The sequence below is a fragment of the Manacus candei genome, unplaced genomic scaffold (genome assembly GCF_025592945.1).
Source record: "Manacus candei isolate 608988 ecotype Guabito, Panama unplaced genomic scaffold, ASM2559294v1 h1tg000076l, whole genome shotgun sequence".
In the NCBI taxonomy this organism is placed as follows: domain Eukaryota; kingdom Metazoa; phylum Chordata; class Aves; order Passeriformes; family Pipridae; genus Manacus; species Manacus candei.
The window spans coordinates 8,193,748-8,216,001 of NW_026138124.1; the positions used below are offsets into that span (position 1 = coordinate 8,193,748).

The 22,254-nt window shown below is 44.8% G+C and overlaps 2 protein-coding genes across 4 annotated transcripts in view; one reads left to right on the top strand and one right to left on the bottom strand.

Annotated features, from left to right (window-relative positions):
- NCOR1 (nuclear receptor corepressor 1) overlaps positions 1–7,830 on the bottom strand; it is a 58,742-nt gene extending 50,912 nt beyond the window's left edge. For 2 of the 3 annotated variants that reach the window (XM_051809635.1, XM_051809633.1), the window contains exon 1: positions 7,686–7,830. The gene's annotated coding sequence lies outside the window, so the exon portion shown is untranslated. The remainder of the gene's footprint in view (positions 1–7,685) is intronic. The other variant, XM_051809634.1, reaches the window with a different exon arrangement.
- A 1,417-nt stretch (positions 7,831–9,247) lies between these two features.
- PIGL (phosphatidylinositol glycan anchor biosynthesis class L) overlaps positions 9,248–22,254 on the top strand; it is a 57,378-nt gene continuing 44,371 nt past the window's right edge. Inside the window, exons 1-2 of the mRNA XM_051809708.1 lie at positions 9,248–9,970; positions 13,973–14,072. Of these exons, the coding sequence (XP_051665668.1) occupies positions 9,730–9,970; positions 13,973–14,072 (341 nt within the window). The 5' untranslated portion in view covers positions 9,248–9,729. The remainder of the gene's footprint in view (positions 9,971–13,972; positions 14,073–22,254) is intronic.

Consider the following 22,254-nt stretch of genomic DNA (forward strand, 5'->3'; position numbering starts at 1 on the left):
ACTTTGCATCCTGGGGATATGCCTTAGACAAGTAAATACTGGCAGATTGCTAAAAATAGGTTAATGGGCCCAACTTCCACATAAAAAGATATTTATTCAAACTAATAGACACAGTACAAGGCTAAGTATCACTTAATATCCAGAACTCCAATGGCCAGAACATTAATGGCACTTCTGCAAGCTCAGACTGACTAAGCAGTTGAAAAGCTTTCCCTAAAAAGCACCAGGCACTTGCAGAGCAGTTATTAGTCCTTCAGTCACTCCTCCATGTCCAGTTCTCAGCAAAGTCACATGACAGTGATTCAGAGGACAAAATCTGGTGACAAAGAAAAGAAGTTTGGTTTCAACCTGACCTGTGACAACCCTTCGAGTCTGACTGTACAAAACTCTGCAAAGTATTGTGGGATGGAAGGGTGAGAAAATCAGCTTCAAGATCAGTAGGTAGGACAATCCTAAAAGAGAGAGGGTTTTCATTCAAGAACCTACCAGAAGGTTGATGCCTGAGCAGATTTAAGATAATTCTGTGCTTTAAAACAAGAACTGAAGGAAGTGTATTCCAGCTACAGTATCCAAGCTTACAGATGAGCTTCAAAGTATGAAAATCTGTTGGGCATACCCTGCAAAAGATGAAAAATTCTTTGCATGGTACAAAAAAAATGTTAATAGGTCAGCACTAAAATTAAAGACAATTTAATAAAGGCCACTTAAATAGGTTCCAGAACACTGTGCTTCCGATTTTTGCAGAACACAGACATCATCCTCAAAGCTCAGGACCTCTTCCACACTTTCTTTAATCTTTTTCTCACTCTTTGTTCACTCAGATTTATGTTGCAGAATACTCAAAAGCTTGCAGTCAAAGCACATGGGCATATGGAATGAATGGAAACAATGAACATATTTTCTCCAAGTTGAGAACAACTAAAACTACTGAATTTTCCATGACAATTCCACATGTGCAAATGCCTTTTCTTTTCCTGTGACAGACATGTAAAATACACCATAAATTACCAAGAACTTTAATCTTACACAGTTGCACTCCCTCTGCTCACAAGGTTATTGATGTAAAAATTTCTATTTCTATCCCTGCTAAAAATACAGTAAAAGACTTAAATCTATGAGACTGTGTTTTACTACCAACTTTAAACAATATTCTCTCCATTAATAATTAATATATATGAAGACATAAATACAAAAATGGGAGCATTAGGAAAAAAATTATTAAGAAAAGCCCAAACATCTGAATTTGACCCTTTTCACACCCTGAAATTTCCATTAGTGTACAATATAATCTTATTTCTGAACATCCAAAGCATTACCTCACAATGCTCTACAGTGTCTGACATATTCTACATGACATGGAAGCACAGTAAACTTTAATTTAGCCCATTACAGACATGACAGAAGTCAAGGAACTTTACAGCTGTCAGTTCAAGATGTCACATTTACTCTTTTCCATCTCCATCAAAAGAGCCAAAAACCTAAACTATTATTTTAAACTTCATATTTTAATAGAAAAAGAATTCCTATTAACAGACTACCAAGTCCTTAAAGTACTTAAGTAATAGCTTTTGGAACATTAAATATTAAAGTATTAAAGAGTCGTTTAAAACTATTTTTGTTGCCATTCCAAAGGTGACTATTGGCTGTATATTTAAATATGTAATTTATGACCAAACTGTTGCCAAATCTCAGGGTCACATTGTTATGTCTCACCTTTAAGTAACAGTTTGCTCCCTCTCCTGTAACTACAAAGACAAACAGAATTTGTGCTCTACCAAAACGGGGTCGATCAAATTTAGCTGACAAGAGACTCTTCTCCAGGAAATTCTATTTTAATCCCTCCTGTAATTTATGATCTTGAGGAAAAGTAGCTAATACATGATATCAAGACCCAGGCTATCCACCACACACAGCTCTGCTGCACTAGATGGGGGAACATCACAGGAAAAGCTAAGATCACACTGACATTTTAGGAAGTTTCTAATCACCCACTTGCCTCACCCAAAAAAAAAAGAGGGGTGCTGAGCACATCCATTTCCAATCAGAGCACACATTTCCATCCCCAGTTAACACACTGGGACACGTGAAGTTCCTGGGGGAGGAAATCTCCTCTGGGTTTCATGGAGGAACAGCTCTCACTGCCTGCCAAGGAGCCTACCCAGCTCCCCTCTGCCAAGGAGGGTCACAATAACACCAAAACCAGCCAAAGGAGGTAGGAGGAAGTTCTCCATTCAGAAATGGAAATCAAGGATGTAGACATTTCCTTGACTAAAAATACCACTGAGTGATGACTTAAACCCAAGGAGGGTACAAACCTTACAAGGTTTTCTGTTTCTAAAAGTATATCACAGAAACACAGATAGCTTATTTCCTAAAGACATTTAGAACATATTTTGGTTTTCCAAGGAACACCAGATTCCTGGTTGTCCCAATATGGCAAATAGCACACAATTAATGTGCACCACAAGAAAAATTCATGAGCCAAAGAAACCAAATCTCCAGAATTGACTGTCCAAACCAAACCCTACAAAGCCCAAACAGGAAAAAACCACAGGTAAGGACTCTCATTCCCAAGGGGAGACATCTTTTTTCTGAGGTAATTCCAGCAGTCCCAATCCCAGATATCTACCTTACTTCTTTTGAAGGGCCCTATCCTTGCCACAGGAGATTCAAGTGATTATGAAACATCAACTGGAGCACTCAAACTTCACCCTCAAACCTGTACAGGGAAAGAGAAACCAACCCAGGCACCCTCCAGTGTCCCTGTTGGCAGCAGGCAAGAGGCTCAAGAGATGCTACACAAACCACAGGGATAAAAACTGCAACAACCTTCCCCAGCACCTCACCCTCACTCCCCACTCAGTGTCCAACAACTCACTGAGGTTCACTCCAATTCACCTTTTTTCTCCCATTTCATCTGTGATTTAGAAGCAACCACGATGTCTCACACTTTGGATATATCACACGCTGGGCATAAAATATTCTCTCAGAACAACAAGTTTTCTTCTCCTTTTTGGACTGAAAGCACAGGCACATCAAAAACAGCTTCTGCACGTGAATTATTCCTCCACTGTTGATCTGTCTGCAGGTAAAACTGCTTTTGACATCACCTAACATACAAGAAATTATGTGATCATTTTAAGTTTCCAGCCTCTTCTTATAGTTCATTGATTATCAAAAGTATCTCTGTAGTTGCAGCTTTTAAAAGCAGCTTTGGTTTGGAAAAGGAAATACAACTTGGCTAATCCATACTGACTAAATCCACAGCTCCACAAACTGTGATGTATTGCAGGAGAAAACATTCTATAAAAAAAGGGTCAGGACAAACCAAGTATCAGCCTCATAATTCTCCTCAGTTGACTGGGTTCAGATAAAATCAAGTCTAGATTTTTAACTAAAAATACAATAAGGTTAAAATAACATTTTTTTAATTGTATCTAAGACAGTGCCTCGGTCCATTCCGATATTCCACAGGAAATGCACCAGGGCCTTCTGGAGACAAAGTTTATTGTTACCACCTTTATGATTGGGATGTTCTACTTCACAGGGAATGCACCAATATATAAAAATGTTACTCCAGCTGGGACTCACACAATGGCCTCCAGGTCACAGAAAAAGACATAGAATGGAAGAGGTCTTGAACTAGGAATGATATAAGGAATCCTTTAGATCTGGAGTGAAAAAACCAACCCAGAACTTCAAGGTTTTAGATATGTTTACATGTGATCTTTGAGACCACAGTGAAACATCAGCACCCACACAAATAATGTCCATAATGGAACAGGTAACTGAACACACTTATTAGGACAGGTTTTGGGAAGAGCATTCCAAGAAAGATAAATCAGGGGGTTACACTGATTATCCCCACCTTCCAGACACCCCTTCTCTGCCAATCCAGTATTTCAGACAGCATAAAAACAGAGGAAAAGCTGAAAAACGTGAACCTGAGACAAAACTCTACAGTGCACATACCATTTTTTGATTTAAACTAATTCACCTTCTTTTTTCTTTCCCCAAAATACCATTCATGAGGTGAAGAGTGCAGCTGGGCTGTAACAATACACCTGTCTGGTTCGCTGAGCAGCACTTGAACTTGTCGTGAACTTACGTGTGCTTAACTCCCTCCCATTGACAAACAGGACAGGAATCTGATTGATATTCACATTTGTCAGACATGTTCCTTGAAACCTGCATGTATTTTAATCCATTCAGGAGAGCATTTGCTTTTCAAACAACCCCGGGTTCTGCCCAGGAAGCCCAGCTGAGGTTTCACATGGAGCAGGGAATGCTGTGGCTGTTTCCAGCTCTGGATGGGACAAGAGTCCTCTGACATCATGAAGATGGGAAAGAGAATTACCCAAATGCTCCTTCCCTGCAGCACAGCACAAGGCACAAGGGGAGGCTTTAAAGAAACATCATATTAGTTTAAGCATATTTTATACTTAACCTCATCCTTGTTCATTTTTAGGTGTTCTTTCCCTCCCATCACTGTGACTGTATTTTCATTTTCAGTTTTACCCATGAGTAGTCACTCAACATGCACAGAATTTTCAAGTCCTGGTCAACAGTTTGTCCAGGTAATCTGTTTGCATAAAAAAATCATTTCTAAGTTTTCTACTGTTGAAAGTTATGAACAACAAGATTTTTCAGAGATGGCTGATGCCTCTTTGTACCAACACAGTACCTTAATTTTGCAATAACCTTTGCAATCATAAGCAGGTGAAGTCACTGACATCGAAACCACAGAGACCAACATCTTCCTAGAGCATGAAGAAAAAAACTGCCTATCAAATCAGTCTGGGAGTGGCAACATTACAGAGTGGATTAGCTCTGGAGCTGTGCAAGGATATAGGAATCTCCCTTAGGATACTGGGAAGAAACATAGCCCAGGGTAAGACTGAGCCCTCTGTGAGCTGAGCCCCAGCAGGCCCAGGCTGTGGCAGTGATTTAACAGATGGTGGGTGAGCACTGAACCAGCACAGAAGGGAAAGGGAACCTCACCAAAACCCATTACTAGATGGAGAATGGTTGAAGGAGAGAGAAACTGAAATGGAAGACACATTCAGCACGCCCCTGGCTATTTGCATAATTTAGAAATAGCACAAAGTAAATATTTACAGCCAGCAGTCCTGCACAGGTCACAAATTTCATCTGGGCCAGTTACAGTCCAGGGGGAAGGTACCACAGCCAGTTAACAACCTGACATCCACAACACTGATTCAGATTTAACTAAAAAACATAAATGGCATGAAGAGTTCAGGAGTGGCATCCAGGAAACAGTTGTTTGCATTATGAAACCACTGTCTGGTTACAAGTCTGTTCTCAAGATCGTTCTGTGTTGCCCTGCACCTGCACAAGGAACAGATCCCTTCCAGCTCCAACAATTGTTAAAATCCTAAATGTAAGTAGCTACACACACTAGAACTCCAAATAGTATTTTCAATCCTGCAAGAAAACCTTCATCCCAATCATTTTGTAGGCAATTATAAAGGAAGAGGAATAAGACATTTCACCAAAACTTTGGCTGAGAGCCTTGAATGAGTAAATTAAATGCCAATATTAAGATTGTAATACAGAAAAAAATAGAAAATATTGTTCAGGAGATGATTTTCAGTTGCTTTCATGCATTTAACAGTAGCACAAGCAGAGGCAGCTTTCCCTCCCTGTGAGCAGCATCCCTCATTCATTCTGTAACTGAGAAATGAAATAACTCTAAAGATGAAGTTGGAGAGGCACAAGAACTGGGGAAGGCACTCGAGGGGGGAAACTGAAAAAGCTTCAGGGTCTGTTCCTACTTTCACCACAGTTTTTGAGAGCACTTTGCAGATCCTTTTCAATCACAATGAAAAACGTGTCTGCACAGAAGAAGCAACTAAAATGAGTGGTTGTAGGAGACAAACTGTATGTAAAATAAAACAGCAGCAGCACAATGTAGAAAAGTGAATATACTCTGACTCTGTGTTTATAATTTCAGTCTGAGGAGTTACTTTAATTGATTCATGCAATGATTAACAAGCTAAAGAGAAGTAACACTTGTGGAAGCAAACACTCATAACATCCTCTCCACATGTTAAAAAATGCTCGTGGTAACTCTTAGAAAGAAGATTCCAAAATACTGCTCATTCCCATGTTTCAGCAATAAATTGAGTTATTTTAGCGACCAGTATCAAAGAGCATATTTCAAATAGGCAAATTATACTGCACATAAATCACAACACAACTTTTCTTCCTCGGCAGCCTATATCCTATATCACAAAGAAAAGCCACATCAAGAAAAAAATTAAGCCTGCTTTGGCAAAAAGGGTCCCTGCTGTTGGCTTGTTTCCCCTGAACTTCTGAATTCTTGGGATAAGCACGAAGGTCTTTCATCCCCTAATGCGAGACACCAGATTTCAGCTAACTAGAGATTCACTCGGAATATCACAGACTTCCTTTCCAAATATCAAGGTTGTTTAGTTAATCAGGAATAACAACATTCTGCAGGATAAAATTCCAGTGCAAAACTGCAACAGATCTGCACAGTCCTCGTGTGCAGTGGCATAACTGTGTCCACTTATCCAGGCACTTCCACTGTGCCCATGGTCATCCCACTCATCACAACAGTAATGTTTTCTTTATAACAGCACTATTTTCTCCCTCTCAAATCATGCTGTATAGGATAAATACCCCCATCTGAGCTCTAACAGTTCATAATCATAGTGCCATACCTAAAATTAATGCATAATACAATAATGCTGCCACAAAACCAAGTCTTCAGGACTAGACATCCCCATTGTAATAAGTTGTGTTAGGTTACACCAATATTTAGAGCCATGAAAAGGAAACACACTGGTTAAGACCATATCTGTGAAATATGAAGAAGCAGGTTTTGGACAACAACAGATTGCTCAGACTATCTACTCGCTCACTTGAGCCCAACACTGACAGCTCATCCATCCATCTAGGACCTGGTCTAACTGCAACCAACTTGATACCCACAGGTTTGTTAAGCACAGGATAAAATCAGCAAGTTCTTTACCATCAAGTCAGACCAATTCTAGCAAAAAGCCACTTCCATTGTGCCCCGCAGCAGCCCGGAGATGACAGAAGCCGGGGATGTTTACAGGTCCCATATGAATAATTCAGCGTCAGCATCAGCAACAACTCCCCAGCACTGACAGCGGCCGCGATGCTCCCCGGACACGGAGCTGTGGCCGCAGCACATCCTCGGGAACCACCGCGCTCCGAGGGGCCGGTTTTGAAGAACTGACCCTTTTCTTTAATTTTTTTTTTTTTTTTTTTTTTTTACTCGCACTTCTCCTCCCAGCACCGCGCAAGGATGCACACCCAGCACCACCGACGCTCCGGGATTTCTCCAAGAATTCCCCCGCCGGGGCCGCCCCTCCGTGCCCCGCGTCCCCCCCGGGGCCTCCCCGCGCTCCCACCGCCTCAATGGGGGGAACCCCCGCGGGCACCGCGCCCCTGACCCGCCCACCCCTCGCACCTCCGGCCGCTCCCTCACGGCCCCCTCCGGCCCCAGCGGGCTCCCCCCGGGGACCACAGGGCTGCCCGTGAGGAGGACGGGATGGCCGGGCCCCCGCCTCTTCCCCCTCCTCCTCCTCCTCCACCTCCTCCTCCTGCTGCTCGCAGCGGAGCCGCCCGGCCCGCTGCCCCCCGCGCCGCCCCGCGGGGCCCCCCGCGCTTACCGAGGCGCGGCGCAGGGGCGGCCCGGGCGGCGGGTGTCGGCGGGTCCCGGCGGGGCTGGGCGGGCGCGGCGATCTCACCTCACCCTCAGCGCCGCCGCCGCCGCCATCTTGCCTCCCCTCCCCCGGCCCCGCGCGCTCCGCCCCCTCCCGCCGGGTCCTGGCAGGTACCAAACAAACCGCGCCGCCGCCGCCCGGTGCCTTTCACCGGCCGCGGCGGGTCCTCCCTTTCCTCCCGTCGCGGCGGTGTGTGGAGGTGCACAGGAAGCGACAGGCTGGGAAAAGTCACCACGGAGCGCGGCGGTGAGAGGACGGGGTGCTATGCCCCTTCCAGGACCGCGGGCCGGTGCGGCGGGGCGGGGCTGCCCCCCCGCTCTGAGGGGCCGGGGGGGGGCGCGGCCGCCATGAGGCGAGCGGGGCCCGGCCCGTGAGGGGCTTCGCGGACCGGCCGCGGGGCGGGAGCCGCAGCGCCCCGCTGTGCCTCGATATAAATCGATAATAACCCATAACGGGCCCCGTGCCCATGAATGCGCCCTCAGGAGCCCGTCCCGGGCCCGGAGCATCGTCCGGTTCCGCCACAGCCTCCTGCGCTGTCCCTGAGATCGCGCCCCTGCTCTGGCGACGAATGACTTCCGAAACATGTGAGAGAGGTTTAAGTCTCATTAAATGTCCGTTTATTCCTACCCCAGAATTTCGAGTGTGTAACTCGTTCCCTGCACCCTCAGTAAAGATTTTCTGCGCTGTGTCCTACCTACAAATGTGTATCTCAGGATGTGCTAAAATCACAAATAAATCACTATTCAGATTTACCATGGGAAAAAACATACCATTAGGCAAGATTAAATTATCACGTTGTTACAATTGCCATTAAATATGAGAAGCGGGATGGGTGCCCACACCATTATTAAAGCAGGGGCTCGGCCTGTGGCAAACGGGATCCCTCAGAAAGCACGTGTTGCACTAAGGACTGTGTTATCACAGTGGTTAAAGTGCCAAGTTAAGGTGACATGGCCCATCTCCAGGCTGTTTGTAGTCTCCAATCCCAGCACAAGCCAGTGACTCCCTCTGTTCACTTGGATGTTAAAGGTGCCCAAATAAGAGTCAGTGAAGACCAGTCAGACACACACCTCGTGAGGGCTGAGCTTCTCCTCAGACACTGAACTCTGAATTATTTTCACCATTTATGCTTTAACCCACCCAGCTCCCACACTCCACCATTGCTCCGGACACTTGTCTTCCATGTTGCCTGTTTGCCTGGAAAAGCAAAGTTTTCAATTGCATCCGATTGCCCTTTTCATGTTTATTTTAACACTTCCTGTCTCCTCCTGCTCTGCAGCCTTCTCCAGTGCTTGCCTTCACTTCTAAGCCATATCCGAACGTTTTCCAGTCGGGATAACCCACAGACCTGCAGACAGCACGACGAGCCTGAAGATAAGCTCCTCCTGCCCTGCTTTTGAGCTTCCCCTTAACCCACGGCTCTTCCACAGCAGCGATAAAAGGTACTACAGCTGAAAAGCCCAACTTTAGTCACCATTAGTCACCCTGGACGTACCAGCGCGGTCAGGGCAGTGACGCCTTTCCCCGCCGACCTCCCCACGGGAACAGCCCCCGTACACCGCCCCGGCTGGGACCGGGCCAGGGCAGGTCCTGCTCCTGCCTGGCGGCACAGCTGGGACACGCTTCCCCTGGAGCGGCAGTGCCGGGTCTGTTTCCTGGGAAGCCCAGGAAGCCCAGACGAGGCCTGTTTCCCGGGAAACGCAGGAGCGGCACAGCCGGGACCCGTTTCCCCGGGAGCGGTGGAACCGGGCCCGTTTTTCGGACAACCCTGGAGCCGCACAGCCAGGACACATTTCCCGAGCAGCCCTAGATCAGCAGAGCCGCGAGCGGCACAACCGAGCCCCGTTTCCGCGGCCGAGCGGCCCCGCCTCGGGGCGGGACCGGAGGGGAGGGGCTCTGTGTGTGCGGGGGTGGGACCCTTTCGTGCGCCGGAACCTTGGTGCCTCGCCGCCGTTTCCCGCCGGCGCGGCGGGCCCGAGGGGCGGTCGCTATGGCAGCGGCGGCGCTGCTGGCGCTGCTCGCGGGGCCGCTCCTGCTCCTCCTCCTCTTCGGGGGCGCGCGCCGCCTGCGCCGAGCGCGCTCTCGCCCGGGGGGGTCCCGCGCGCTCCCGCGGGGCGGGCGCGCGCTCGTGGTGACGGCGCACCCCGATGACGAGTCGCTGTTCTTCGCCCCCGCCTTGCTCGGCCTGCGCAGGGCCGGGGCCGCCCCCGCCGTGCTCTGCTGCTCCGCAGGTGAGCGGGGACACCCCCCGGCACGGGGAGCCCGCCGGGAGGCTCCCCCTCCCCATCCTCCAGCCCACCGTGTGCGGCATCGCGGGGTGGAAGGACCCCCCACACCGGCTGTGGGGAAACTGAGGCGCGGAGCGGCCATACCCGCCCTCCTCCCGCCCCTTTCCTTTACAAGAGCATGTGGTGACAGGACAATGGGCAATGGGTTCAAATCGAATGACGAGAGGTTTAGATCAGATATTAGGTAAAAATTCTTCCCTTTGAGGGTGGTGAGCCACTGGAATAGGCTGCCCCGGGAAACTGTGGCTACCTCATCCCTGGAAGCGTCCAAGGCCAGGTTGGATGGGGCTTGGAGCAACCTGGGATAGTGGAAGGTGTCCCTGCCCATGGCAGGGCGTGGAACTGGATGATCATCAAGGTCCCTCTCAACCCAAACCATTCTATGATTCTCCATCCATTCCTCTTTCATCCTTCCTCCATCTACGTTCATTACTCAAGGACAAGAGGGCACAGTCTCTGTGCCAGGGAAGATTTAGATTGGCCATTAGAAAGAATTTCTTCACAGAGTAATTAGATATTGGAATGGGATGCCCAGGGAGCTGGTGGAGTCACCATCCCTGGAGGTGTTTAAGGAAGGACAGGATGTGGCACTGAGTGCTCTGGGCTGGGGGACAAGGTGGTGATTGGCCAAAGGTTGGACTCGGAGGTCTTTTCCAACCTGATTGATTCTGTGATTCTGTGAATGGCCTGAAGCTGTGCCAGGGAAGCTTTAGGTTGGTTCCTCACCATGGAACTGGTGGGTGCGTTTCAGCATTGATTCCATTCATTACTGACCCTCTACATAGTGAGACTTTTTCTTCCCACCTGTCTGTATGTGGAAGTATCCACAGCAAAGATGGGATTTACTAAAGCTGTTACCAAATTTACGGCCAGTTTAAGAACTCAGGACCTGAGGGAACAGCATGAAGCTGCACCAGGGGAGGTTTATGTTGGATATTAGGAAAAGGTTCTTCCCTCAGAGGGTGGTTGGGCACTGTGACTTTCTGCAGAGGGTTGAAATGAGATGATTTTAGAGGTCCCTTCCAACTCAAACCATTCCATGATTCCATGACTGGTTTCAGCAGTAGCAAAATCCCCCTCAATATCTACACAGAGGTTTCACAATCCATCCCCTGTGGCAGAGCTGAGGCACTTCCAAACCGTGTGGATGTATCAGTGGGCTGTAAAAGGTGCTGTCTGGCACAGCCTTTTGCCATCTCCTTGTAATTCTGTCACCTTGCAGAGGACCTACTTGGATGATCCAGGTTTAATATCGTGATACATTCCCTGTGACTCACCTAAAAATAGCCACTGCATAACAATCCATCACGGAACAATGGGCCGGAAGGGAATGGGAAGGGAATGGGGCCGTGCTGTCCCTCAGGTGACCTGGAGGCAGCACCGACTGTGCTGCAGACAAACCTTTGTTCCCCTGAACGCCCAGGGAGCTGCCTCAGCCTGTGGGGTCTCTGTCTGAGCTGCATCAGCTTCCCTTCAAATCCCTTTTTCCTGAGTCATTGGTGTAATTTAAGCTTGTTTGTTTATTTTTTTGCTGTCTGCCAGGAACATGGAAATCGCAGTGTCCCTTTGTAGCAGCCTCTTACATATTTTAAGACTGTTATCTGCCTTTTTTGCCTTATCTTCTCCAGACTAAACAACCTGATTTCTTGCAATCTTTCCTCATAGATCATGTTTTCTAAACCTCTGATCATTCTCCTTTGGACTCCTCCAGTTGGTTCACATCTTTTTTTTGAGGGGCAGTGATCAAAAACTGGAAGCAGCACTCCTGCTGAGGCCTTGCTGGGGCTGAACAGAGTGGAAAGATTCTTACAGGCTGCACTATCTGCCCAGGACAAGAATTTTTCACAGCACATGACACTTATGTGCTCTTCTCGTGATCTACTAAAGCTCCAGATTTTTTCCTGCAGAACTGACACCTGATCAGTTATTCCATTGTTTAGGGTTTTGTGCATAAGAAACAATCCCATTTGCACGGATCTTTGAGACCTTATTGCTGTACCAGAATCCATGAGTGAAATTCACAGTGAAAACATTTTTTGTGTTTGTTCAGATGAGTATCTTGGGCTACGAACACATCTTACCCTGAAAACACCCCCCTGTGCCTTTGGAAGCTCCAGCTAGTTCACTTCTAGCTTTTCTGTTGCTTCCAAAGCTTTCTGTCATGACAGACCACATAGGTGAGAAGACAGGGATTAAGCTGTTGTTGAATCCAGTGGTGTGGTGGCTTCACTGATCACTCTGCACCTCCCATCCCAGGTTTAGTGCAAAGCTTCCCGTTGTTTCTGCTGAGGGACAAAGGTCTGTGGATCCCCTTTGGCTTTTCCACAGCTGTGGGAAGATTACTGAAGTGCAACTCTGCCATTTCAGTTTTGGGCACTGCTGCTGTTAGAGAACTCCCCAAAGAAGTGTTGTGTTCCTGTTTGTTCTGTTGAATTTTCTCTTTTCTTTACTCCTGATTCAGTGACACGAAGCATTAATTGTGTTTGACGTTGCTTTCTGTCGACTCTCTCACGTGTCTTTGTGAGGGAATGAGCAGCCCATGTAGGAGAGCACCTTCATGAGCTAATAGATTTTTCCTTAAAAAGCCTCTTATTAGTCTTTTGGGTGATTCAGATGGTTCATCCTCTCATTGTTTGTGTGATTGATGATGACAAGTGAGTTGATCAAAGACTCTGCAAATTGTAACACCGAGACAAAATCGTTTCTTAAAAACCATTGTACTTGCAGTTTTCAGATATCAATCAAAATGACTTGGAAATGAATTAGAATTACAGCACTGTGAAAAAAATCTGCCTTTACACACTGAATAACCTTAGATTAAATTAATAACTCAGTTTAAATGTGCTTTGCTCTCTGTGGTAGCTGACTCTCTATGGTGAGTGCTCCATGGATGAGGTCCAGCAGCATCAGCTATTCAGCTGGTTTTACTCTCAATAGCTTCCCATCTTTTCTTGTTAGCATTTATATATTCCTGATGTCCTGACACGTTTCTCAAGCTGTGGAACTGTTCCCCTGAGTTCAGTAGAAGTCAGGTATTTTGAGAGCAGTGGTACTCTTTGGATAAAACATCACCTGCAGTCAGTTATTCCACTGCATTGCAGCAAAAGCTGTACCTTAAAACACTCCTGTTTTTAATGGCCTGGTACAACACCAGCCTGACATAAATCCTGCTGTACTCATTCAATCCTCCTAGTGAAGGTGCACTTTGATTCATTCTGGAAGCTGGAACTTGCAGTCCCAGGTTCCCAGTGCTGAGCTCACGTGTTCCTCAGCAAACCCACAGACACTCACTCAGTCTCCCAAAGCCATTCACTCACAGGCTGCAGGAAGAGGCTTTTTTTTTTTTCCTAGTTACTCTTTCCCTCTTTGAAAATTTTACAAAGCTTGCTAGTGATGGCTCAGATTGCAACACTGCTCCAGAGAAATGCTAGATTTAGATGACTCACAGCCACAACAATAAAAAGTTCTCGTGTAATTCAAGACAGCTGACTATGGACTTGAATCACTCATTAATACTCAACTGGAATTTTTTTTTTTCTTCATTTTATTGCCTCAAAGTTAAAATTGGTTTGCAAATACTGTCCTGCATAGAGCAACATTCTGGAAGGGGCATCAGAGCTCTGGCATGGACTTTGCATGGCTGATGCCAAGAAAAAATAAGGGAATGTCAGGGCAAGATGAGAAGAAAATAATTCAGTGGAGAAGGAGGCAATGTTTTAATATGATGAATCCCATTTCCCTGCTGGTAGTTGGTCTCTGTTACAACTTTTCCCAACTGCCTCAGTTAGGTTTCCCTGGGTTTATCCCCTGCAACGTGTCTGTTCCTGAACTGAGGCCCCTTTATTTGATGTGAGATGGTCACGTCTGATGCTTTGAGAAAGAAGAGAGGAATTCTTTCCAAGCCAACCTAAACTAAGATGGTGTTGCTGTGTTTGCTGTTTTCAGGAAATTATTACAATCAAGGAGAGATCCGTAAGAAAGAGCTGGAGCAGAGTTGTTGTGTGCTGGGGATTCCTGCATCTGATGTCACAGTCATTGATCACAGGTAACTGGTTTCCATTTCCAGCATAATTCCACTGCAGGTTTAAGGGGGGATGAAGTTCATTCCACATTCAGTAAAGCTGACTGTGTCATTCTAAAAAAGCCTTGAGGAATCTCAAGAAAGACCATTTTAGATATTTCGTTAATTCTTCACATTAATGAATGCAAAAGACAATTCAAGGGATTGATCCCCTCAGTATGGGGATCATAATGGCTAAGTTAAATTCTGTTCATCCAGCATCTACAATAATAATAACAACCACATTTGGGGTCTGGCATGATGTGTTTGGGCAGCATGGTCACATTTGGTTGTATAACAACTTGTTGTAGTATTATACAGTTACAGATTCTCTGAACTGCCTGTGGCAGGTTTGTGTGTAGGCTGTTCTTTGCAGGGTTAGTGTGGAATTCTATTATATTTATAATCTGCCTTAGTCCTGGCTAAAGACAAAATGAATTGCAGAACTAAGGACAGTCCACCCTGCAAGATTTCTGTTTTTCTAAAGTGTGGTGTTGTTTCCTTGAGCTGTGTGTAGCTACAGAGGTAGGTGACAAAGCTGACACTTCTTTGTTCAGGAACTCTCTTCTGGGAAGGTGATTTAACACTTTGAGTCAGTGAAACTTGGAACTAGTGTTATAAAGTCCTCTTAAATTGCCTTGTCTGTCTGTAGGAGCTGAACTCGATACTGATTGCTAGGAAGCAAGATACAAGTGGTTGTTTCACCTGTAAACAGCTATCACACAGTCCATAAAGAATATTTCTGTTTATGAGGAAATAATAACAACATATTGATTTAAAGCCACTCCAACTAGAAGAGTCAGAGCTGAAAAAAAATCTGGCTCCAGGCAGGCCCTTTTCCCATGAACATATTTTCCCTTGAGCTAAGGCAACAGAAACCACAGTCCAGAATATGAATCTTTTTGAGTTCTTTGCTTTTTTTAGCTTTAGTTTTCTCTCCAAGTTTTCAGCTCACTTAGGAAAACAGCATAGGAGTTGTTTTTCCTTTGGAATGAAGAGAGATGTTTCCGTTCATTTCACATGAACTGGTTTTGGGTAACTGCAAGTTTTGTAGTACAAACATAGGACAATGCCCAAAACATTTTGGGGAGGAATAAGGAAAAAAGCTGTTAAGCATGAATTCTGCTCAATGAACCATCTTTTGAAGTTAACAGAGCCCAGAAGCCTCTTTATCCTGTAACACAGCATGAGGTTGGTTGGTGTGTGAGGCAGGTTCTGACACTGCTCTGTCACCCCCCTTACAAACACAGCCCAGAGAGCTGCTTTTGGGAAGCAAATCTTTGGTTTGCCCTCCTTTGGTAGGAAGGTGAGGGCCATTTCAGAGAAATGTCTGGGATGGTGCCTCTTTCTCACGTTCATCCCACATTTCTGTAAGTAATGACTGGTGTGTGATTCCCCCCAGTGACTGCAGTGCCTGAAATGACAGATCCATCCCTCTGCCCAGAGCTGGGCTAGAATGTACATCATTGTTCTGAGAGACAGGTTTAGATTTGAGGTCTTTACTTCTGAGTTAGATTGCTTTGAGATAACCATCAAATCCTTTCTTGAGCAGTTGGGGAGTGAACTGAAGTTCTTGATGAATTTTGCTCAGAGTTCACACAGTGAAGTTAAGTGTGTTTACAGTGCATTATTTACTGTGCTGTAACTCACCATGGGGATGCTCTTTATGAAAAACATCTGTGGATCAGGTGTTAGCAAACTGGTAGAGGATCAGGATTAATTTCTAGATGACACTGAATTTTTAGAGTAGCTAACACTGGGACTCGGGGTTCTTGAAACTTACTCAGAGTTCCTGGATTTTTAAGGTCAGTAGCATTCCTATGGCTCTTAAGGCTTACATGATCTACAGATTATACAAAAATATTTGCCAGTATGGCATGATGTGAAACTTGCTAAATCAATACATTATTAACCACTGGATTTCAGTGTAAATTCACATCTACAGAACACAGCTCAGGAGGCTGTTCCTCCTTAGCATTTTGTCTTCTGTAAGGCACTGCTTTAAATCAGAGCCCTTTGGCTTTTTTTTGTTCCCTTCTGAACTCTTGAGAAGACAATTTGCCATCAATGTAAAGAACCAGCACATTGCTTAAGGAGTGCTGCTGGCCTGCTGCCCATCTAACATTGCTTACACAAACACTGCATGCTTTACATTAGCCCAGCTGCAGCTTTGTGTTTTGGTAAGGAAAGCCCAAAGGATTGCTGGGGCTGGATCTGCTCCAGCCATTGTAGTGTGGAGCTGAGTCATGCTGCTTCCTCTTTCTTTGCATGACCTACAAGTGAGTGAATAGAATTTTCAAGATGTCAAAGGGGAAATAGGTCTGCAAAGCCAGGTGATTGACTTGCTCTGTCATCTCACTTGGCCAGGCAGGTATAAAATCAACATGACATTTTGAATGACATTTGTGAACGTGTGAAGAGAAGGCTTTAGTCAGTCTGCCTGTGATGAAATCTCTGTTAAAGACCAAATCCTTATTAAGCAGTCCTTGCCTTGAACAATGACTCTCTCAAGCATAGCCAGGATTCCCAGGGCAGGACCAGCTCAGTCTCTATCACACAACTGCTCTGCACCAATCCTTCAGGAGTGTGATTGATGTTGTCACTGTGTTTATTATCTCAGTTAAAGACAACTCAGATGTGCACAAATATGGTCCCAAACTGTACCCACATTTCAGCCCTAAAGATCTGAAGTCCACACGAATTTCCTACAGAAAAGTTCTTTGCTACAGGGGACGTGTCCTGGAGTGGGAAGGGGCAGGAATGGCCATGCAGTGCCCGTGTCTGGGCATGCAGAGATGCTCCAGACTAGCTTAGATTAGAGCTCTGGACTCCTCCTACTTGTGACTAGTACAGGTGAGGCACCAGATTTGCAGAGGTGTCCCCTGAGCTGGCTTGTCATTGTCAGAGCTCCAACACTACACCAACTGAACAGCTGATTTTAGGGGAGAAAAGTTTCACAGTCCTCTTTTTTTCTCATTCCCACACAAGGCTTAATTCCAGAATTTAGTCTTGTATTGCTCAAAGTTAATTTCTGCACTGTCACAATTATTCCTGCTGCTGGATGAGGGAAGAGTAGCAAGACAGTGAGTTCTCAAACTCATGTAAGATAAAAGCCACTTCATTAATTATATAAATGAAAATGTAAACTCTGTGCTTTTGGCACATTTCTGTCATCTTGTGTGCTTCAACAATGGACTTTCTTGTAAGTTAAGCTCCCATTAAGATTGGGCACATCTGCCAGTGCTCTGGCTGTCTACTGTCTGTAACATTACACAGAAACAGGAGATGTTTTCCAAGCTGCTTTCACTTTCTGAAGAGAAGCAGCAAAAAAGAAGCCCAAATTATTCTTTTTTTCTAATATGTGTTTTGGATTCATGGAAAGATGAATATCAGACATTTTACTGCAGCTTCTGAAGCTTTTGTGCACAGTTGTTCTGGACAGAAAATAAAACTGACTGTTTGCATCTTTAATATGACAGAAAATATTTGGCCCAAGTTTGCACTGCAAAGAAAATAATAGCTGAGATCTGTGTAAACTAGAAAATTTTCCATTCACAGTCTGAGGCTTACGGCAAATAATGTTACATCTCTTTCCAAGTTTCCATGGAAATTGCCCTCCATTTGCTTTTTTATTATTATTATTTCACTGGAGTCCAAAAGGGCTCTGATCAGACACTGCACAGGAGAGAGGACATCTGCCCTGCACAATCACAGGCTATTTTTATGAGGCTGCAGAGAGGCTCAAAACCAGGTTTTTTCCCTATAATAGTTCCGTGCTGTTGGACTAATTTTTTAACTCCTGTGAGATAAATGGGCTTTATTGCACTTCCTCATGTTTAACTTCTAACGAACTTCCTTCCATGAACTCCCTATGACAGAGAAGTGAGTCTGTAAGGTCATGGGAAAAATATATCCCTGAGTAAATAGTGTGTGTGTGTCTGGTTGTGATGATCAGAAAGCTATGAAAACACTCAGACCCTTCAGAGAATGAAATATGTGACTGGAAATTTGAGCCTTTTAATTAGAATTTAGAAACACACACACACCCAGAGTTGTGAAGTCCATCCTATCGATCCAGCTTGGGTTTGCTGTGCTTGGCTGGTTCACTGCTGAGTTATTGATGGGAGTGCAGGGTGCTGAGTGCACAGAGCTACCATTAGGATGAGAATTGAGGGCACCAGGAGAAGTGCAGAGATAAAATCCTGGCCTCAGTCAAATTTGGGTGATTTCAAACCACTTTCTGACTCACTCACTTGCAGACCTGTGTCATCTCACTGAATGGGATTCTTAAAAAATGTACTTCCCTTACTTACTACATGTTTCTGATCAGAAAGCTGATATTATTCCCCAATATTTCCTCTTTCCTCTTCTCATATATCCTATTTGGGATCAGTATTTAGTAGTTTTGATTCTGGTGAAATAATTGTGGCAATGAGTTACATTTTGTCTTTGTCAGTTCCCTGTGGTATTATAATTTGACATTTTATTTTATTGCTAATTCTAAAGAGCTGATCTATGTGCTGATTAAAATTGCTGCCATGCTTTATTCTGGAAGAGCTGCATATTTCAGTAGTGAGTGATGGGATTTTCTTAATCTTTCTTATCCCAGCAAGGCTGTAAAGGTCTTTATTTTTTTTTTATTTTTTTTTTTGCAGAATTTTCTTTAATTAAGAATGGCATCTGTGGGACCAGAAATCTGAGATGTAAATTGGCAACAAGCTCAGTGTGTATAACAGGGAAATCAACCTACATCTCTTGAATCAGCCAAACATACTCAAAATCATCCTGAGTAGTAACAGGCTTCACCATGACAAGAAGGCACAGAGCCTTTGTCAGATGGGGATCTTGATATTTATGTAATCACTGTAGCCAGATTTCACTTCTGTTTAGTGTAATCCTGGAAATTTAAATTGTTTGCTTTCTGAGAAATTTGGCCACCTATTTTTTATTTACATTTCTAAATAGATAATTTGTTCAAAATGCTTTACCACGTGGCAGCTCATGCTGACATTTTAGGACCTCAGAACACTTTATAAAAAGGATTATATCAAAGTCTGCCTTCAGGCTTCTGCTTTTATAAGTGTTGCTCTATGCAATAATTTTAAGAGGAAATTTTTCTGGGGATTGAGCTGTCTCTGAGCCCTCCAGGAAAGCTGCTTTCTGAAACAAAGGCTTGTGTTGCAGTGAGTTAGGTTTGGCTGTTTTGTCCCATGTTAGGTATTTTCCTCAATAAGGAAATCTGCCCTTTTGCTTCCCTGGGGCTTCACTGAACCAGGTCCTTTCTCAGCTTTCCAGCATAATTAACTCCCTTGGCCTACACAAAGGGGGAAGGGTCTGTGGTGAAAGGGAAATCCATCCTTTCAGTGCCAAAGGGGCACTGAAATGTCCCCCACATTCCCTCTGCAGGGCAATGAGCAGTGGCACTTCTGAAAACATTCAAGGATTCTCCCTCAGATGTCAACAGAGACCTGTCAAACCACGTCAGGGAAGTCACAGCAGGGTTTGATTGAGAGGAAGAGCCTGGCCAGAGAAGCCAAAGGCTCAGAATAGATGTGGGGGGAAGTGAAGGAGTACAGCTGAAGAACAAAATGTTTTATGGAAATCAAATCAAAATACTGTGCATTGAGATTTATACTTTTAATGCTCAAGATGATTTTAGCAGAATAAAAACGATGAAATACTGATCTCAGAGCATGAAAGATGAGAATGGGGATCCCAGCCATGCCCTGAAGCAAGTTTGATTCAACTTAAAAACCATCAGCACCAGTAAGCTGATAGTCAGGAAAGAAATAAGGCTGTGCATAAAGCTGTGTTTCAGGAGTCTGGGAAAACTGACTGGGGCTGAAGAAAGGGAAATGCAGGAGAACAGGGAAATCCATTACAAGGAATTTTTCTTTTCTTCTTTCTTAGTTCATACCTTCAGCACTGTCTTTTATTATTCTTTCCTTAATGGTTTTTAAAAGTCCTCCACATGCATTAAAGACAGGCATCCAGTGACCCATCCTGGATTTTGTGGCCCAGCTTTGCTGTGTTCTGGGAACACAGAGAGATTTGCTGGCTGGAACCTTCCTGTCACTGGACCACTTGTGTCCAAGCAGAAGGAAGTGCCTTGGGATTTGCTGGTTTCCTATTAAAACCTTTTGAGTGGACTTTCTTCATGGTGCTGGGAAGCTCTAGAAAGAGAGGTTAATGCTGTTTTCCACAGTTTCACCCAGGAGTCCCCTTTTAAACAGGATAAGCTGTAACAGTCTCTGTATTTTGCTGGTTACACGTGGAACAATACAGTGTGTTTTGCCAACACTGACCCTGAGGAACTAATGGAGAATGACAGGCCTTTTCCCTTTGCTCCCCAAAGATTCCCTGCTTTGATAGCCCAGCAACATCTCTGTTAGTCCCTCATTTTAACCTGCAGCTGCAAACCCTTGCTGGTAATTGTAGGCAGACCGAGGTCTTTTATCAGAGAGGAGAAAATGCTTAACTCTTTCCCTGAAAGAGTAACGATTATATCAAATAGTCCACACTAAGTTAATCAAAGAGGAGGAACACGCAGGAAAAAATCTTAACAGGATTTCAGCTTAAGCTTTTGAATCTCTGCATTCCTCCCAGCTTACTCAGGGAAAATATATCCCTATTTCTACTGGGAATGCTCTTAAAAGCCTTCTCACAATAAGGGATTGGGCGTTAACGCCTTGTTCACAAGAACTGTGTGGTTTCTTTGTGTCTTCTCATAATCTTATTTTAATTGTAGCTACAGTGTTTAATTGAAGTACAAAATGTTGAGTGCCTCAGTTAAAATAAAGCTGTGAGGTCTGAGGCTGTCTGGAAACATCATCCTGTTGCATCTGCAATGGACTTGCATTTTCTGCATGTCAGGTAATTACTGTGCTGGAAAACAGTGGAAGGGATTTGCAGCTGCTCTTGGTCAAACTCCTCTTTGGGATTCAATCTAAAGAAGTGCAGTTCCATCAGTTCCAGCAGGGGTTGGCCATTGACTTCAGCAGGACCCGGAATTGTCACTGAAACAGTCAACAAGAGAAGACAAAGTCTTGTTTAGAAAAAAATGTTAGTATGGGGAAAGTTGGAAGAGCAACTGTACAATGGATGTTGTGTAAAATGTGTTTTCTCTTAATGACCTTCCAGTTCAGATTGGCTCTGTTTACATACAAATCAAAAGCTGGTTTGTCCAGTTGCCAGCACAGCAAAGCTCAGTCTGGGATCTGAGTATCCAGCTGTGTCTTTTGCCTCTGACATCCTCCCAGTAATAAAAGTTGTGTGGCTGGGATTTGGCTGGAATTGCAGATGATGTGTGAGCCAGAATTGAATTCAGCCTTCTCTTCCTCTGCAACACAATAGAAGTTAAAGCTTGTTTGTATCAATAAAATAAGCATATATAACTCCTAACCCCTCAGGGACCAGATATGATGAATAAGATGCTCTTTTTCCATCATCACATTTCTAACCCTGACCAATGTTAGTAGTGAGTCTGTGGGAACTCAGACTTTTGTCTTTTCAAGAGCAGAAGCTTTTGTGAAGTTTACCTGTGAAGATGCAGCATCCAGAGCACAGACATAGTTAGAACAACCTTTGCAGTGCTCTCTAATCCAGGTTCTTTGTTCTTCACTTTCAAACTCCCTGGAGGTTACAATATATTAAGTGCTGGTTTTGCTCTGTAATCCCTAACAGCTTTCCAGCAGAATGACAAAGTGACAGAGACAGTAACTTCTTCTCAGGTGAATTGGTGTTGCTGACATGCCTTTGAGTTGTCACTTCCCTGTTTCAGTCGTTTCTCCACTGCTATTGTAGTAAACTCTGCTTTGTGTGGCAGAGCCTCTCACACTTGGCTGTAGAGGTTTCAGGTTGGCAGCTTGTCAGGAACTTGTGAGCTGCACTGTGTGCCACAGGAGCCTGTGGAGCTTCTGGTGATGGAGAGACTTCAGGCCCTGGGTGCTGCCTGGACGTTGGCAAAGCTGTCTCAGTTCATGAGGAGCAATGATGATGAAACTGTATTTAGTGTAGGGTCTCTCTCACAGCAGGGGAAGCTGTGGCTGCAGGGCAGGGCCTTGGCAGCAGCTTCACTTGCAGGTTGCACTTTGACCACCTCTCTGTAAAAAAAACACTTGTAAAGCTCTATAGCAGAGGCACAGCAGTTGTTATCTCCACTCTTCTG